The sequence below is a fragment of the Helicoverpa armigera genome, chromosome 20 (assembly GCF_030705265.1).
Source record: "Helicoverpa armigera isolate CAAS_96S chromosome 20, ASM3070526v1, whole genome shotgun sequence".
Lineage (NCBI taxonomy): Eukaryota > Metazoa > Arthropoda > Insecta > Lepidoptera > Noctuidae > Helicoverpa > Helicoverpa armigera.
The window spans coordinates 6,946,374-6,962,332 of record NC_087139.1 but is presented as its reverse complement, the minus strand read 5'-3'; the positions used below and the strand labels follow the sequence as shown (position 1 = coordinate 6,962,332).

Sequence of the window (15,959 nt, the reverse complement as noted above, 5' to 3'; positions counted from 1 at the left end):
CTTTGTTTTACTCAATAAGACTTTAATAAAGTTGTCAGTCTTTTTATTCTTTATAATTATTAATTCTTTTATTTTTAATTGTTCACATAATTCACCTAAATCCCTCGCTAACACCTGTAGGGTCGATAACGATCGGGAGTTTAGATATATCGCAGATTGCGATGGAACAAATATGCAACATTTTTCATTTGAACTGACATTTTCTTTATCACTTAAAATATTCTGAAACTTAATTTCATCACAAAAAACGAGCTCGATTACGTCATCAGGTTTCTTAAGAATCTCCACCGCTACAGGTTGATCAGACCTATTTACCGCGGGGCTCTCGTTGGTCTGGTCATTTTTATTATTTAGCGCTAAATTTTTCTTTTGTTGCCTAGTTAAGACGTTGACAACATGTTCTTGCATATCTTTAAGATCTTTACATGTTACAGGAATCCGACTCAATGCGTCTGCAGCCGCATTGCTTCGACCCGGAACATACTCAACCTCAAAGTCATACTCCTCTAAATATAAACGGAATTTTGTTAATCGACTTGACGGATCCTTTAAACTAAATAAATAAACAAGTGGTTTGTGATCAGTATAAATTTTAAATTTTCTACCGTATAAATAAGGCCTAAAATGTTTGATCGCCCAAACAATGGCTAGTAATTCCAATTCGATCACAGGATACCTAGTCTCGGCTGGTTTCAAATTTCGACTTGCATAAGCAATTACTTTACCATTTTCGTTTGATAGTATTGCTCCTAGACCAATTTTTGAGGCATCGGTTTGCAATTTAAACATGTTATTTTCTGAAAAATTTGGATATTCTAAAACTGGTGGATTCATAAGCGCTTTCTTCAAACTCTCGAATGCTGACTGACATTCCGATGTCCAATCAAACTTTACACCCTTCTTACATAAACCATTTAATGGATAAACAATGGTAGCAAAACCTGATATGAAGCGTCTGTAATAATTTGCAAACGCAACAAATCGTTTCACATCTTCAGCACATGCAGGTGTCGGAAAATTCCGCAATACTTCAATTTTGCCGGATCGGGGAAAATTCCACTGGATGTTATTTTATGGCCTAAATAAATAATTTCATGTCTCAAAAATTCACATTTAATAGGATTCAATTTAAGATTTACTTCTCGTAGTCTATTCAATACACTTATGAGATTTTTGTTGTGATTTGATAAAGAATTTCCTATTACAATACAGTCATCCAGATAAATAAAACATTTTTTATAGTTAAGACCCGACATTGCTATTGTCATGAGCCTTGAAAATACGCTTGGACTGGTTTTGAGTCCCATTGGACAACGTTTCATTTGATATTGTTTTCCTGCTGAAAAAGCAGTGCATTTACGTGAGTCCTGGTCCAGAGAAAGCTGATACATTTTATTGAGGCTAAATGAAGTATATTTTCGAGAATTTTCACTAAGAGAAAGTTGGTAATAACTTTGTGAAAGGTCTAATTTTGAAAAATATATACTCCCTGAAAGTGAATCTAAAATTTCAGTTATATTAGGTAATGGAAACTTGTCATCCTGTATTTTATTATTCAACTGTCGGTAATCAACGACAAGCCTCCATTTCTTTTCATTAGATTTATCTGCTTTCTTTGGAACCAACAATATTGGACTCGACCACTCCGATGTTGTTTCCTCGATAATATCGTTTTCCAACATATCTTGAATTTGCTTTTCTACCTCGTGCTTAAGAGCATGGGGAATTCTATACGGTTTCTGATAGATAGGGGTTACATTATCCTTCAATTTAATAGTATGTTCCATTAAATTAGTGACTGATAATTTATCCCCTGGCAAATGAAACACATCTGCATATTTTGCACATATGTTTTCTATGTGAATTTGCTCTTCTTTATTTAAATAACTCAAATCAAGCAAATTAAATAGTGTTTTAACACGTTCTACACTTTTACTTTCCGAAGTAAACTCACATACGTCAAAATCGTTCAGAGAGTAGACACCTATGTCAGATATATCTATCTGTATTTCCCTATCCCTTGTATTCAATATTCTAACAGGGATATGATTATTGCTAGGTTTTGCTAGTAAACCTGCGACAAAGACCCCTTCATGGATCTCCTTGGCTAATACGACTGTATCCTCATGATAAGCGCAAGGTATATAACTAATTACCTCACAACGTGGTGGGATTATGCGAGTATACCTATTATCAGGTTCAATACTCAAGTTAACCTTCTGTTCATTATTAGTTAAACATAAAGTCATTGTCTTATAATTAATTATTCCTTTATAACGCTTAAAAAAATTGTCACCTAATATTCCATCAGCGGAACACCACAAGTTCTTAAAAACATAAAATTTTTGATTAAAAACTATACCATCGCAAACTAAATCTAAGTAAAGAAATCCTTCAGAAATTAATTTCCCACTTACACCTTTTATTGTTAACCTATCATACTGAAGCTTATTTAATAGTTCCGTATAGTTAGACAACCATTCGTATTTTAAAATACATAAACTAGCTCCCGTATCTACTAATAAATGAGCTAAGCTTCCATAATTTACCTTAATTAAGATTACGCTACTATTATTGTAATTAAAAATATATTGTTCATTCGTTTGTTGAACGAAAAAACTCATTGTTCGATGAGTTGCTGGCATTTGATTGCGAAATTTGTCCATTGTGTGGTCCATTCGAAAAGTGATGCGCATTGTTGACACGTGCGCGCGTTACCGAGAATCCCCGTCCCCGTGCTGTACCTCGGTAGGTTCCGCGAATATTATGATTACTTTTATAATAAGTCACGGGTAATGTATTATTGAAATGCCTATAATTAAAATTAGATTGAAAGGGCTGATTCCGGTTTTGAAAATAATTTCTAGTCCCACGATTTTTGTTCGTAAAGCCACGTCTATTACCACGGTAATTCTGGAAACGTCTAACATTCATAACCGGGTTATTATCAGAAGACAGCGTTTGTTCATCTACTGCTGCCCTAATCGCCTCAGGCAACGACTCAAATTGTCGAGAAGCCACAATCGTACTTAGACGGGGGTCACTTAGACCATCTGAAAAACGCTTAATTGCAATTTTTTCGTTGATCGGTCGCAATACGCCAAACTTAGTATCGTCCCCATCGGCTTGAGCAATTGTCAAGTCAACAAAAAGTTTTTCGAGTTCATTACCATAATTTTCTATTGACCTATGTCCCTGTTTCGTAGTCGAAAGCTGCGATTGTATAGCTACTGCAGATTTTTTCTGAATAAGATGCTTACGCATGTCAATAACCAAACTTTCAACATTTCTGTACGTAGATTTTAGACGTAATTTGGCTCCTTCCGATAGCCGAGTTTTAAGAACAAATTCAATTAATTGATTTTTTGTGTTATCGGTTATCATCGAACTGTACAATTGTATGCCGTCGATCAGTTGCAAGGTGACTTGTTCTTTACCGGTCATCACTGGTAATAAAGCTATGGCTGTTTTAAGATTAAAAGATTCGTCTGCCATTTTTGACGACTCTGTACTCCTAGTAACTAGAGTTAAAATTTTTGAATAACAACTACGTATTTCGATAACTATAGGATTTATAGTCTTTAAGGTTTCTTGACTTAACTCAGCACATTCAGCTTTTTTATGAATTTCAGACAAAATACACTCCAGTCTAGTATATTCAGCATGAGCTAATGCTATCTTGCTTTGGGCTGTGTCGGAACTTTGTCTCCGAACTGGACCGATTTTAACTAAATAGTCTCTTATATCTCTTAAATTATTACGAATTGAAGTTATATCTGCTAATTGCATAATAACAGCAAAACAAAAGTATTACATTATATCCAGTTATCTACACAAAATATAGTGTTTTTACACGCTTATTTATAAAACCTTTACTATATTATAGTTATTAACTTATCGTGAAAAGTAATATTACATTATTATAAAGGATACATTGCCTCATTTATTCCTTTGTATGATGAGCCAGCGCAATGGAGTCACGGAGTAAGAAGCGCGATGACGCAGCTCGACGTGGGGACTCATGAATGCCGGAACTGTGTGTTGGGCCGGGCTATACCCTGGACTCCTTGGGCCGGGATTTCCCTGGACTCCGCTCCTTCTCTTCGAATTACACTGGTTCTTGTCGTGAAGCGGTGCTAAAATTGTGGGCGTTGAGTTCTCGTCTCAATGTTTTTACAGCAGCATTTTGGCATTTTTTGATGATGAAGTATATGCCAGCGGTAGATAGCATTACCACTACTACTATTAATAGCACTTCGGCGACAGCAAGAGCATCCATTGACTGATGAGCAGATGCATTCGCTTCTCCGTTGGCGTTTTGCGCGATGACAACCTCTTCCTTGGAATAACTTTTTCCCATATTATGGTCTTGATATATTTTCTTTCTTCTGAATCTTCTTTGGTTTTTTTTTTCTTTCTTCTTTCTTCGATCTTGAAAAGTACCTTCTTAGTTTAGTTTCATTTTCTTTCTTCTAATAACATAATTTTCTGAGTTCAGTGGCAGGGTCGCCATGTAATATCTCCATAGGGGTGGTATATTCAAAGACGTGTTGCTTCGGAAAAGTCTGATTTATTATTGCCAAATTTCCAATAACCATACATGATACAACACAAAGTACTTACTTAAAACTATTCGCTGATTAAGCACAACGTACCTTATTGTTTCTCAATCAACCTTGAGTTACAAAAATATGTTCTTATGTCCTTACAATATGAAGGATCATTTTCCATTAATGTTCTGCTTGGAACCTCGATGCTTAGTAGCCCTTTCCGACTCAGTTCAAAGTAATGTTTAATCTTTATATTTCCCTTAGTCATAATGATAAAACATTTTAGGTATACTTTATGCGAGATGAGCGTTACATGGAACATGTATGGAGGCAATGACTTCCGACCGGCTGAGTCGACGCCTGCTAAGAAAACTGTCACCATTGAGGGAGAACCAAGGCAGCAGGGATCACCTACTACTGTCAAGTGAGTGCACCTTTCTTTTATATTTGATAGTATTATTATTTGAGTCTTTATATAGTTTAATATCCAAAAACGCTAAACCCTATAAAAAGCAAAAAATAACTTTTAACACTACGTAAACTAAATTTTGTCGTGTCGGGGGACCGCTCTAATTCATTACTTTAGATATGTTTTTTTTTAAACGAATGTTGTAATTAGGTAGGTATCATTTGATTTATGTAAGTATTTATGAAGGTAAAAAGCGGTCCCCCGACACGTCAAAATTTAGTTTACGTAGTGTTAAAAGTTATTTTTGCTTTTATAGGGTTTAGCGTTTTAACCTTTTGTCATAATTATTGCGTACTTTTTTTGGGTCGGGGGTTTTTTTAAATTTATAATTTAATTTTATTTCATGCTTTTTAAAGGAGCTCCTTAATTTTTCCTTCTTTCATTTAATTTATTTTATCTTAAGATGGGGTCGCTATATGCGATCTCGGCCAAAGGAAGCTGTTTAACAATCCTCATGACAAACTATCTCTGGGAGAATTGCACAGATTGAGAAACAATAAAGATTAACCTTTGGACATTCTAGATTTTCAGCAAAAATATAAATCGGTTTATCCGTTTCATTCCGGCATTCCAGGGTTTCATCCGCCACATCCCATTTCCAGCATCAGGTTCTCGTCAATCAGAAACATGAAGAGAACTCGTCAAGACAAATTCAACGAGCCCAAACTCGATGGGTTTACTAAGAGGCAGTTCAGGGTTACGTCTCCTACCTTCGTGCCCTAACAGCAGACCAGCTCAGTGGTTCCAAAAGACATTAGTGTTACAAATTTCAGATCCCACATATACTTGCAAGTAAACTGAGCGTGTAACATTCCTATCACATCTAGCAAACGAGCTGATGACCTTGAAGACCTGAACCGATTTCCACCAAACATAGCTAAGAACACTCCTGACTGACATACCTTTTAAACAAAAAAAACCGCATTACAATCGGATCATCCGTTTGGGAGCTACGATGCCACATACACACACACACACACACACACACACACACACACACACACAGACACGTCAAACTTATAACACCCCGTCGTTTTTGCGTCGGGGGTTAAAAAGCAAAATGGCAAAGTGTTAGCATGGCCCACTTCAAATTACGAATCGAGCCGATGCCCATAGAGTTAGAGAATGCACAGATTGGACTGACAGAATAGGTATTGCTCGATAATAAGTCACAGGTGGAAAGTTGATGTTTTAATACTTTTTTAGCTTCAAACGTAATCAACGACATATTTTATACCTAGACGCAACAAAGACTACGAGCCGTACGACAGCGGTCGCGCGGTAACAGCGGCCTACCGCGCGGGCGGCGTGCGCTGGGCCGCCGGCGCCGACCGCGTGCGGGCTGCCCGACCCGCGCAGAGGAGGGAGCTGAGAGCCCGCGGCGGCCCGCACCGCGACCACCATACTAGGGTCAAGCTGTGTCTTACTAAGGTGAGTATTACCCACTGTGTGTATGAAGACTACGAGCCGAAGTGCTACGCGCTACGAAAGACTACGAGGCTACAGCACCTGCTACCTGCTGCATCATAGCAGAATCAAGCTGGGATAATATCGGCGTAGTACCTGCTTTATCACCAAAATCAAGCTAGAGTAATAGAATAGAACCCACTTATTGCACTGTACCGATCTCTTTGGAACAGTGCAAAACATGACGCAGTACAAACGGAAAAGTTTACTTAAATATGCAAAAAAGAACTTTAATTTGCTAAAGTTTTCATAAATGAATATTCTTGTCAACTTAAAGACTAAATCCTTAGTAATCAGACTCAGGAGCTCTAAAAAATATTTCTGCTTTACCAGGTCAAATTCCAATACGAGATCTACCCATCGGGAGGTATCCACGCGTCCCGTCAAACGCTCGCTATCAGTAAAATAGAAGTACTGGACCAGTTGGTCTGCAGCGACATCAACAAGCTGCTCAGCCAGTACAAGCTCAAGGATGAACCGGAGAGGAAGAACGCGCATATGGTATGTAGCCTCATTTCCATTTTTTTATGTAGAAAATCTGTCTGAATTACTGAGAACTACGTGTTTCCCGCGATTCCATCCGTGTCCCAAGGGAGCTACTCTCTCGGATAAAAAGTAGTCTTTTCTCAGGGTCTAGACTGAGTACTCTTTCAACAAATTCTTATAAAATCGGTTCAAAAGATTGGCGTGAAAGCCAAACAGACAGACAGCAGATTTACTTTGATTTCTATTTTCTTATATACAATTAATTTAAGTAACTACATATGTTGGCATCGCCTATTGACAAATGTAATTTCCCAACAGTTAATAGTAAAAGCAGTGCACCTAAGACCCGACCCAGCGCTGTCTGCTCAAGAGTGCTGCCTGAAGGTGTCACTCCTGCCTCTGTGGTTCAACCTGGACCAAGACACGCTCGCCTTCCTCGTCGGATACTTGTCTAAACTCGGCACTGATGAGACCTCAGGTAAAAATATAGAAATATATAATAAAAAAGTTTATTGATAACCAATACCAGAGGCTAGAAACACCGATAAAAAGTAATCAGACCGTCTTTAAGATTACCAAATATGTAATAATGTACGCCTATTTATTGTTTTCTTCCAATAACAAATAAAAGTGATGCAACGCTTTTTAACTTTCGTGTAACGTCTTTTTTTCGTTCACCCTCCCCTTTTTTTCGTTGAATACGTGTCTAAAATTTGGGCTTATTTAAAGGACGGGAAATTTTCCAAGACGAAGAAAAATAATATTAGACATATTATTTTTCCTAATTACAAATCCGCTTAACCCTTCGTTAACATGGTTTAACCAATATTATTTGTATAGATGACGACACAAAATCTGTGGGCGGTTTATCGACCGACTCCAGCGGTTCTCGTCAGACGACCCCAACTCACCGGCCGCCCGTTATGAGCATCGCCAGCCATCTACGAGACCCGCCGCCCACGCCCACATCGCTGGGGGATGCTGACTCGCTGAGTTTGAATGAAGCTGGTTAGTATTTACAATCTACTTATAGATATTAAAAAGCTAAAGGTATGTTTGCTTTTTTAAATGAGCTACTGTGAGGACCACTGGGCTGAATTTCAATGTTGCATTGCAGATTTATTGAGAGAGGAACCACAGTGCATAGACAAAAACATATTGTATATTTTCTCTTGCAGAGACAATTTTGGGTAACAAATTGAAGTATTTTCGATTTTATAGATGACATTTGAATGGATGCCTCTACGACCAAATGAGACTTAATACCGATCCACACTAAATGTAACATACTATCATGTATTTGGCGATTTTTATATTCAAGCCATGTCAAAAATATGTGCAAAATTTTACACTTTCCCTACATAAGTAAGGCATAAAATCTCCCATCCAAATGTGTGTCTTAACATGACTGAATAAGACTCATTTTCCAGTGATCCGCAACGAAGAGCCGTTAATGGAGACATACGAGGCAGAACGCCTAGTCTCAGAGAATTTAATTCAACTGGAGGAAGACTTCCAGAAGTTGGGCATTCAGGAGAAGCCGGTAGCCAAGCTGCCGGTCGATACAGAGCCTATTGACGACTCTCCTATATACTTCAGGTACTTTATAAGTAGTTTTTTAAACACCCTTATTTTAATAAATAATAATGGACGCTTGAAAGTATGTACTTCTCAATGCTATGACACCATGTTTGGCATCAAAATGTTGCGCAACAAAGCATACCTTTAAATGAAATGAATACATTTTTTTTCTTATTGCCTTCTTTCTAAGTCTTTAATATTTTCCTTACCAGTATTTTTTAAACTAAAATTAAATATCCGCAACCGATTTTCGACTCTTGTCTCCCAGGCGCGTAGTTTTCTCCCCCGAAGTCCCCATCCGACTGGACTACGTGGGCAAACGTGTGGACTTATCGGCCGGACCTGTCGCCGGCCTGCTCATGGGACTCGGACAGCTCAACTGTTCTGAACTCACGCTCAAGCGGCTCGACTACAAGTTAGTATATGAAATTGTACTTTATGTCTAAGGAGCTAAGGTTCAGTTTATTTTGTGAATCTATTCTGGGTCCTGTAGCTTAAATGCTACGACTACAAATTAGTATTTTGAACCTTATGTCGAACGGGGTAAGGTTCAGATTATTTTGTGAAGCTCTTGGACTTGTCATGCTTTCAATTTAAGTTACTGAATGATCATCATCATCATCAGCCTATCGCAGTCCACTGCTGGACATAGGCCTCTCCAAGTGAATGATATTGAACCTTAATTCTAATGGGTTATGGTTCAGTTTATTTTGAGAAGCGCGTGGACCCGCCATAATCAAACGCTGTTATAAGTTTATATGTATTTATGATGTAGAACTGTATGTCTTTTTTACTTCAATTATTTACAAAATTTATGGTAATTAAACCAGAAATAATTGAATAAATTTATTAATCCAATATGAATTTCCAGGTTGGGTCTCCTAGGTCTAGAGAAGCTTGTGCAGTGGGCGCTACACGAGTGGTTGTCTGACATCAAGCGGCACCAACTGCCCGGTCTGCTTAGCGGGATCGGGCCTATGCACTCATTACTACAACTCAGTAAGTTTTTGTATAAACCTTTTTAAAATAATGGAATAAACTATTGATGGATAGCAAATACATATGACGTATACATATACGTATCATATACGTACCGTATATGTATACGTCACACTATACATAACACACACAACAAGAGAAACCCGTTGACGTGAAATTTTGTTGGGGTAGTTATAAAACTCATTTAATTCTAAAAACATGATAAGCCTCGGTTTTGAATCACTTATTTTTGTCATCTTCTAGTTTTGGCAAATACTTATTTAATTATCTCTTTTTACCGTAGATACGTATTCAAACGCTTGCTCAACTGCCTCTAATGGACCTGTTTACAATTTGTGTACAGTAACTGGCATCAGAGACCTAGTATGGCTGCCAGTGGAACAGTGGCGCCGCGACGGGCGACTAGTGCACGGCCTGAGGCGCGGCGCCGCCTCCTTCACTGCGCGGACTGCGGTCGCCGCGCTAGATATTACTACCAGACTACTGCAACTTATACAGGTACTTTTAAAGAAACTTCTTCTGCAAGGTGTACTACACGGAGTACAAAGGTCTAAAAATGTACACGAATGGTTTGATCTTTGAATTAGTATAAGTCTAATATACTGATGCCCGTTTTCACCAACAATCTCTTAATCTAAGTGCCACTTAGAATAAGAGCTCTCCCAATTTTGACATAAATAACTATGTATAAGGGACACCTAAACTTTGGTGAAAACGAAATTCTTATTAAGTGTTCCGTAAATGCTCTTAGGGGATCCCTAAATTTAGGTATTTGTTGGTGAAAATGGGCATAAGTGTCTACAACAGTTTATGATGTTTGAACAAAATAAATTCTTATGATGAAGATTGTGTTCACGCTGTGAACTTCATCACCTCATGCACAACTCAACGTAATAGTGGTGATGTCACAATCTTATATATAAGTCTCGTTTCTGTTTTTAACATTTTCTTCTTCTGGATTATGGATTATTATAAATTCTTATATGCCAACAGATTTAAAACTCTTCCTATTTTAGGCTTTCTCACCTACATTTTTTTTTACCGTTACTATTTTATATATAGCCAGCTACTGTATTAACATCAATCTATCCTACCTAGGCGACAGCAGAAACAGCGTTCGACATGCTGACCCCCGGTCCGACGCTGCAGCTACAGGACGCGTACGCGCGACGCGAGCGGCGCCGGCGCCGGCGACACGACCCCGCGCGGCACCCCGCTGATATACGGGAGGGGGTGGCCAGTGCTTACCAGACTGTTAAAGAGGTTTGTTTTAGGGTGTACATGTTTTATTTATCTTTTGCCCGCGACTTTTTTACAGAGAGAAAACCCTCAAACGGCAGTTGCTGAAAATCAGCGCTACGTCCTACAATCATAACGTGACCAATCTTAGCGCATTATGTTAGGGCCAAGTTCACCGACAACATAAACGTTCGTTTTTCTTAAAATAAAAAATCTTCAATTTGTCATTTTACATGCAAATTCATAGCAAACAGTTGTTTTATTAAACTGATGCTCTTGATGTCCGTGACTTAGGGCCTTATGATTTTTATAATAAGCGTTTGTTTGTGATGCTAATGTATTGTGGTACTTAGGGCTTCGCGGAGCAGGCGGCGACGATGGCGCTGGCGGCGCGCTGGTCGCACGGCGTGGGCGTGCTGCGGCACCTGCCGGGCGCGGCCGTGGCGCCGCTGGCGCTGGCGGCGGCGGGCGCGGCCGACGTGCTGGGCGGCGTGCGCGCGTCGCTGGCGCCGCACTCCACGCAGCGCCACGCCGACAAGTGGCGCGCGCATCCGCAGGCTGCCAGCACGGGTGACTTCTCGCATACATCACTATAATATATCATCATCATCATCTCAGCCATAGGACATCCACTGCTGAGTATAGGCCTCCCCCTTAGATCTCCACAGATACCTGTTGGAGATATAATATAATATATTCTTAAATAAAATTGTATTTAGGACAGATTTTTCGGTCGCCAAATAACTTTAATATGAAGAATATGTTTGACTCTTTGACGGCTTTGGGAAGAAAATATTTATTTATTCCTTACATAGAATATAAAACTGATTATAGTAAATTAAGCTCATAGCAGATTATTTATTTTCAGATTCGTTATAAAAAACGAATAATCCCACCATGACCTACTTACGGCTCCCAAGTAACAATATCGCCCTTACATAGTCTTATTTTTTGTTTCAGACTCTATAGATTAAGAAGATCCCGCTGTTCAACTTTTATACGATGATCTCTCTCACACAATTTACTCTCGTGTATAATATTGTGAGAGCGGGTTGCACTAAACTTAAGAACATCAGCGTCCATTCTTTAGCAGTAGTAGTTATTACATTCCCTTTAAATAAATTGTTACATGTGTATAATGTTTTTAGGAAATACGAATGCATATATGAAAGTACATATCCAATTGTCGTACGCTCAAGTTATCACTCTATCATAATACACAGGTAGACTAAGTTTGATGCAATCCGCTCGAAGACCCTGCTCAGTACACCACACGAGGCTTGTCCCTAGACTGCCAACTTAAGTTCATTTTGTTCATGGAATATGCTATTTTCAATACCTCTAGTATAACTGTAGATTTAGGGTTTCTGGCGTTCATCAATGGGCAAGCGGCTAGTTTAAAACATGTACTTGCCTCTATTGGTATGAATAAAATCCCGAACATGATATTTTTGTAGTTAAAATGCGCTTTCGATCGTGTGCTCATCGAATAAAGTGATTAATATAAAATATTTCAAGCACGCGTAGTGATTCTAAAATGTGATGTATTTTTATACAGAGTTACAAACATAATCGAGGTACAAAACTTATCTTCTCGTTTTTGATATTAAATTAATTAAGTTATGGTTGTAAGTACACTGTACAGGGGCCGGATACCATAGAGCCAATACTTTAAGGCCAGATTGGTTATGTTTTATTTTAAGATTTTGTGTACATCGTTTTACTGTATTGATTCTGTTGTATCAGTTCTGGTACGGTGTCACTTACACCCAGCATTTGGCAGGACTTTGTTGCAATACAAAAGAGCGTTGGTTATGTAACTCGTTATAAACTTATGATAGATATAGTTTTAGTTTATACAAATATGTATTTCTTTTTCTCAATTTCAAGAACAGATTCATAACTTGAAAAAAAATGGAAAATCGATTAGCAGAACTTTGTGAACAGATTTTCGTATATTTCCAACTAGGTTACATTGGAGAAACTTTAATCTTGCATTTTGATGGCTGTTGGTTGTGTCAATATTAAATTCAATTAAATTAATATTACCCGCTAATGCAACTATTCTCGTCGGAAAAAAAACAACCATAAAAGGAAAAGACTGTGGTGCTCGAGTAGAACAGTCTCGCATTTTAGAGCATTTAGCGGCTCCTTTAGGCTTTAAACATTCATGTAAATAATCGTTGGACGAAAGATGGGTGCCATGACAGATACGTCGGAGTTTATTGAAATATATTTGATTTTGCTTTTATTATCCCGATATCCTATTCGGAATGTTGGTTTGTATATAGATTTATTTACAACTTTGAAGTCATTGTAATCATAAAAAAAAGATTTTGTTTATTTAATTTCGGTATGTTTTCAATTAATGAGCGGATAGTACTGGAAAATTTATTTTTAAAAATACCTAGCACTGAATAAAATATCAACGAATGGCCGCGTGGAAGTGTCGCGGGTAGTACAAGTTGTGATGGTGTAAAGGTTAATGCTATTATTTACTCAAAGTAGAAAGCTTGTTTCATTTTTTATTGCGTGATTCCTTGACATCTAATAGAGTAGTAAGACTATTCCATTATTGTTTTTATTCAAACAAAGAAAATAATCCTTTTGATAATTTGAAATCAATAAATAAATGATTGCAACATACATTTGTTTTATTTATTTTCTAACAACTATTTACACTTTAACTATATCTAAGCTTCCTGCTCTGCCTTTTCAGGGTATTTGTCACTGAGGAAGCTCTTGACCTCACCATACTCTACCTTCAGATTGCGTCTAATCTTCTCATGGTTTCTGTACTTCTCGTATTTTTTAAGATATATCTGGTAGTGAGGCATTTTCTCATAGAAAGGTGGGAACTTCTTCTTTTGCAATATGACTTTGTCGTTCATGACATACTGTGTGAAATCAAGGGTCTCATTCTTCTGTACTTGGTCTTTTGTCCTGACTTCAGAAGGGCTGGCAACTACTTTCGGGAAGTATTCATTTTCTGCTCTGTATTCCACTAAATGCAGTTTTTTCTCTTCAGCCAGTTGCTGGTGAGTTCTCTGAAAAGATTGTAAACACATTACATTATTTTAATACATAGTTTTTTGTAACTAATTAAACATTTCAATAAGATTAATTTAAAAGTTTACCTGTTGCAAAAGACCAAGGAAGAAGGCCTTAACAATATGCTGCAAATTATTTGACCCTTCAACTTTGGCTCTCATATCTTTGATGCCAATAGCTTGGCAGATTTCTCTGATAGCTCTATGGCACTTCAAACCATAGCCTTCATTCTTTTTCTGAACAAATATTTTAGTTTTTCCAAATGCTGTGTAGAAATCATGGAAAACTGGAACAAAAAATGGTATTGTAGCCATATTGTTTAACCTTTTGAACGCCAATGTCGGCTATAGCCGACATGAGCAAGCGTGCCCTGTGCGCCAACGACGGCTATACTCGACAAAAAACAGGTCGCAGAAAAATACAAAATAAACCTATTAAATCATTACTTTTATGTATTTTTTAGTAGATATTTAATTAAGATTTTCGGGCTTGGCGTACAGGGCATAGGAATACCGATATGGCGTGGCGGTGAAAAGGTTAAACATAGACATTTAAAGAAAAATAGTTTAAAACATTTAAATGATTTTACTTGTGTGTCCATTGTAGATTTCAAAATGCATGAGTTTCTGGCCAGCCCTGTTCTTAGCCTTCCTCAATGCAGCTGGTGCTTCCTTTCCTTTACCAATACCGAACCCAGCCAGCCCTTGTCCATTACCAGTGACAACCTACAACATAATAAAGTTAGTTATTCACCTCAAACAATCAATATATAAGGTAACTTATACATCAAAACTTTAACACAATTTACACAGCCTTGACAAAAGCTGTTTCATATGATCTGTCAGTGTCTTACCATTGCCTGAAAGTTTCTTGTACGACCAAGACTTCCCTTCATGATCAGAAGTGACCTCAACTGCAAGATTTTTGTGTCAAACCCAATAAATTCATCTAAAAAAGACAATATTTAAAAATTAGCAACTCAGTTCACTTTTAGATGACCATTTTTCAGACATCAGTCTTGAGCAGTAAGTTTAGCTAAGATAGATATTTACCTTCTCCGATAGGATCAGGGGGTCCTAGGCTTCGACCTGGCAATTTAGTGCCAGACCAACCTCTCTCTATAGGACTGAGTTTGAGGCGCCGGAACTTTGTCATTGAATCTCTGATCTTAATTAGTTTTTCAAGTCTGTAACAAATGTGCATTGTAAAGTCACACCACTATGTATTTAATCACATATTTCTTGTAAGACAAGAACTTCAACATGAAAATAAGGACATAATTTACCTTTCTTGGTCATCAGGTAGTCTTTGCTGTTTAAGAAGCTCTCTGCCTCTTATTACAGGTGCAGATAAACCAGGCCATAGCATGTTTATCTTGCCCACTCCAATCACCTGACCGCGGTTCAAGTCGCGGATACGGATGCGTCCCGCTCCTCTACCACGACCCTTCTTGGCACCAGCATTACTTACGGATGTCACTGACTTCCACAGCTTTTCTGCGGGCACTAAAAGGAAAATCATCAACATTGAGGACCAAAAATAAACAACGAATATAACTGCTATTTTTATATAAGATTGATATTATAAAAAGTATAATAGACACATACATTAGTTTCTAATTTAATAAATTAAGAAATATACTTACATTTGTTGAAAAAATTCACACAAGCAACAGACGAAGTGCTGAAGTTAGTTTTAAGGTTAGGTGTTACATTGTTTTGCTTCAAAAGAATACTTATAGGTCTGCTCAAGATGTTTCCAAGCGAGAATAATTTTACAGACATTTTGAAACAGAGTTAAGCCTCTGTTTCTTTTATTTTGTTAATATTTTTAAATTAATTAGCAATCCGATGTCCCATTCATCTCTTGACAGCTTGACAGTGACAAATTTCACTATTTGACATTGACGGCAGGCAAACAGGCAGGGCAGGCAACAGCAACAGGCTTTTACAGACAATCATATTATGAATCGTAGTTATGGACAGATTTGACTCGGAGAATATACCGTATAATTTACGGAATACTTACAACAATTTGGAAGCCAAGTTAATCCCTATTCCTACTCCTAATTAAAACCAAGACTACATGCCTATTTAATTTATCACTATGCTACTGCA

The 15,959-nt window shown here is 37.7% G+C and overlaps 2 protein-coding genes across 2 annotated transcripts in view; one reads left to right on the top strand and one right to left on the bottom strand.

Moving 5' to 3' along the window:
- The window catches only part of Atg2 (Autophagy-related 2), a 29,921-nt gene extending 16,484 nt beyond the window's left edge, over positions 1-13,437 (top strand). The window contains exons 27-38 of the mRNA XM_064039822.1: positions 4,837-4,974; positions 6,261-6,450; positions 6,820-6,987; positions 7,291-7,450; positions 7,813-7,980; positions 8,403-8,571; positions 8,822-8,968; positions 9,425-9,552; positions 9,896-10,050; positions 10,651-10,815; positions 11,145-11,361; positions 11,752-13,437. Coding sequence (XP_063895892.1) covers positions 4,837-4,974; positions 6,261-6,450; positions 6,820-6,987; positions 7,291-7,450; positions 7,813-7,980; positions 8,403-8,571; positions 8,822-8,968; positions 9,425-9,552; positions 9,896-10,050; positions 10,651-10,815; positions 11,145-11,361; positions 11,752-11,765 — 1,819 coding nt within the window. The 3' untranslated portion in view covers positions 11,766-13,437. The remainder of the gene's footprint in view (positions 1-4,836; positions 4,975-6,260; positions 6,451-6,819; positions 6,988-7,290; positions 7,451-7,812; positions 7,981-8,402; positions 8,572-8,821; positions 8,969-9,424; positions 9,553-9,895; positions 10,051-10,650; positions 10,816-11,144; positions 11,362-11,751) is intronic.
- Positions 13,428-15,738, bottom strand: LOC110373436 (small ribosomal subunit protein uS5m). The gene is made up of 7 exons (XM_021330707.3): positions 15,488-15,738; positions 15,128-15,347; positions 14,895-15,028; positions 14,696-14,790; positions 14,432-14,567; positions 13,929-14,128; positions 13,428-13,838 (listed from the first exon to the last, which is right to left on the bottom strand). Exons 1-7 carry the CDS (start codon positions 15,624-15,626, stop codon positions 13,485-13,487), a joined length of 1,278 nt encoding a protein of 425 aa, XP_021186382.3. The 5' UTR covers positions 15,627-15,738; the 3' UTR covers positions 13,428-13,484.
- Positions 15,739-15,959: the final 221 nt, after the last annotated feature.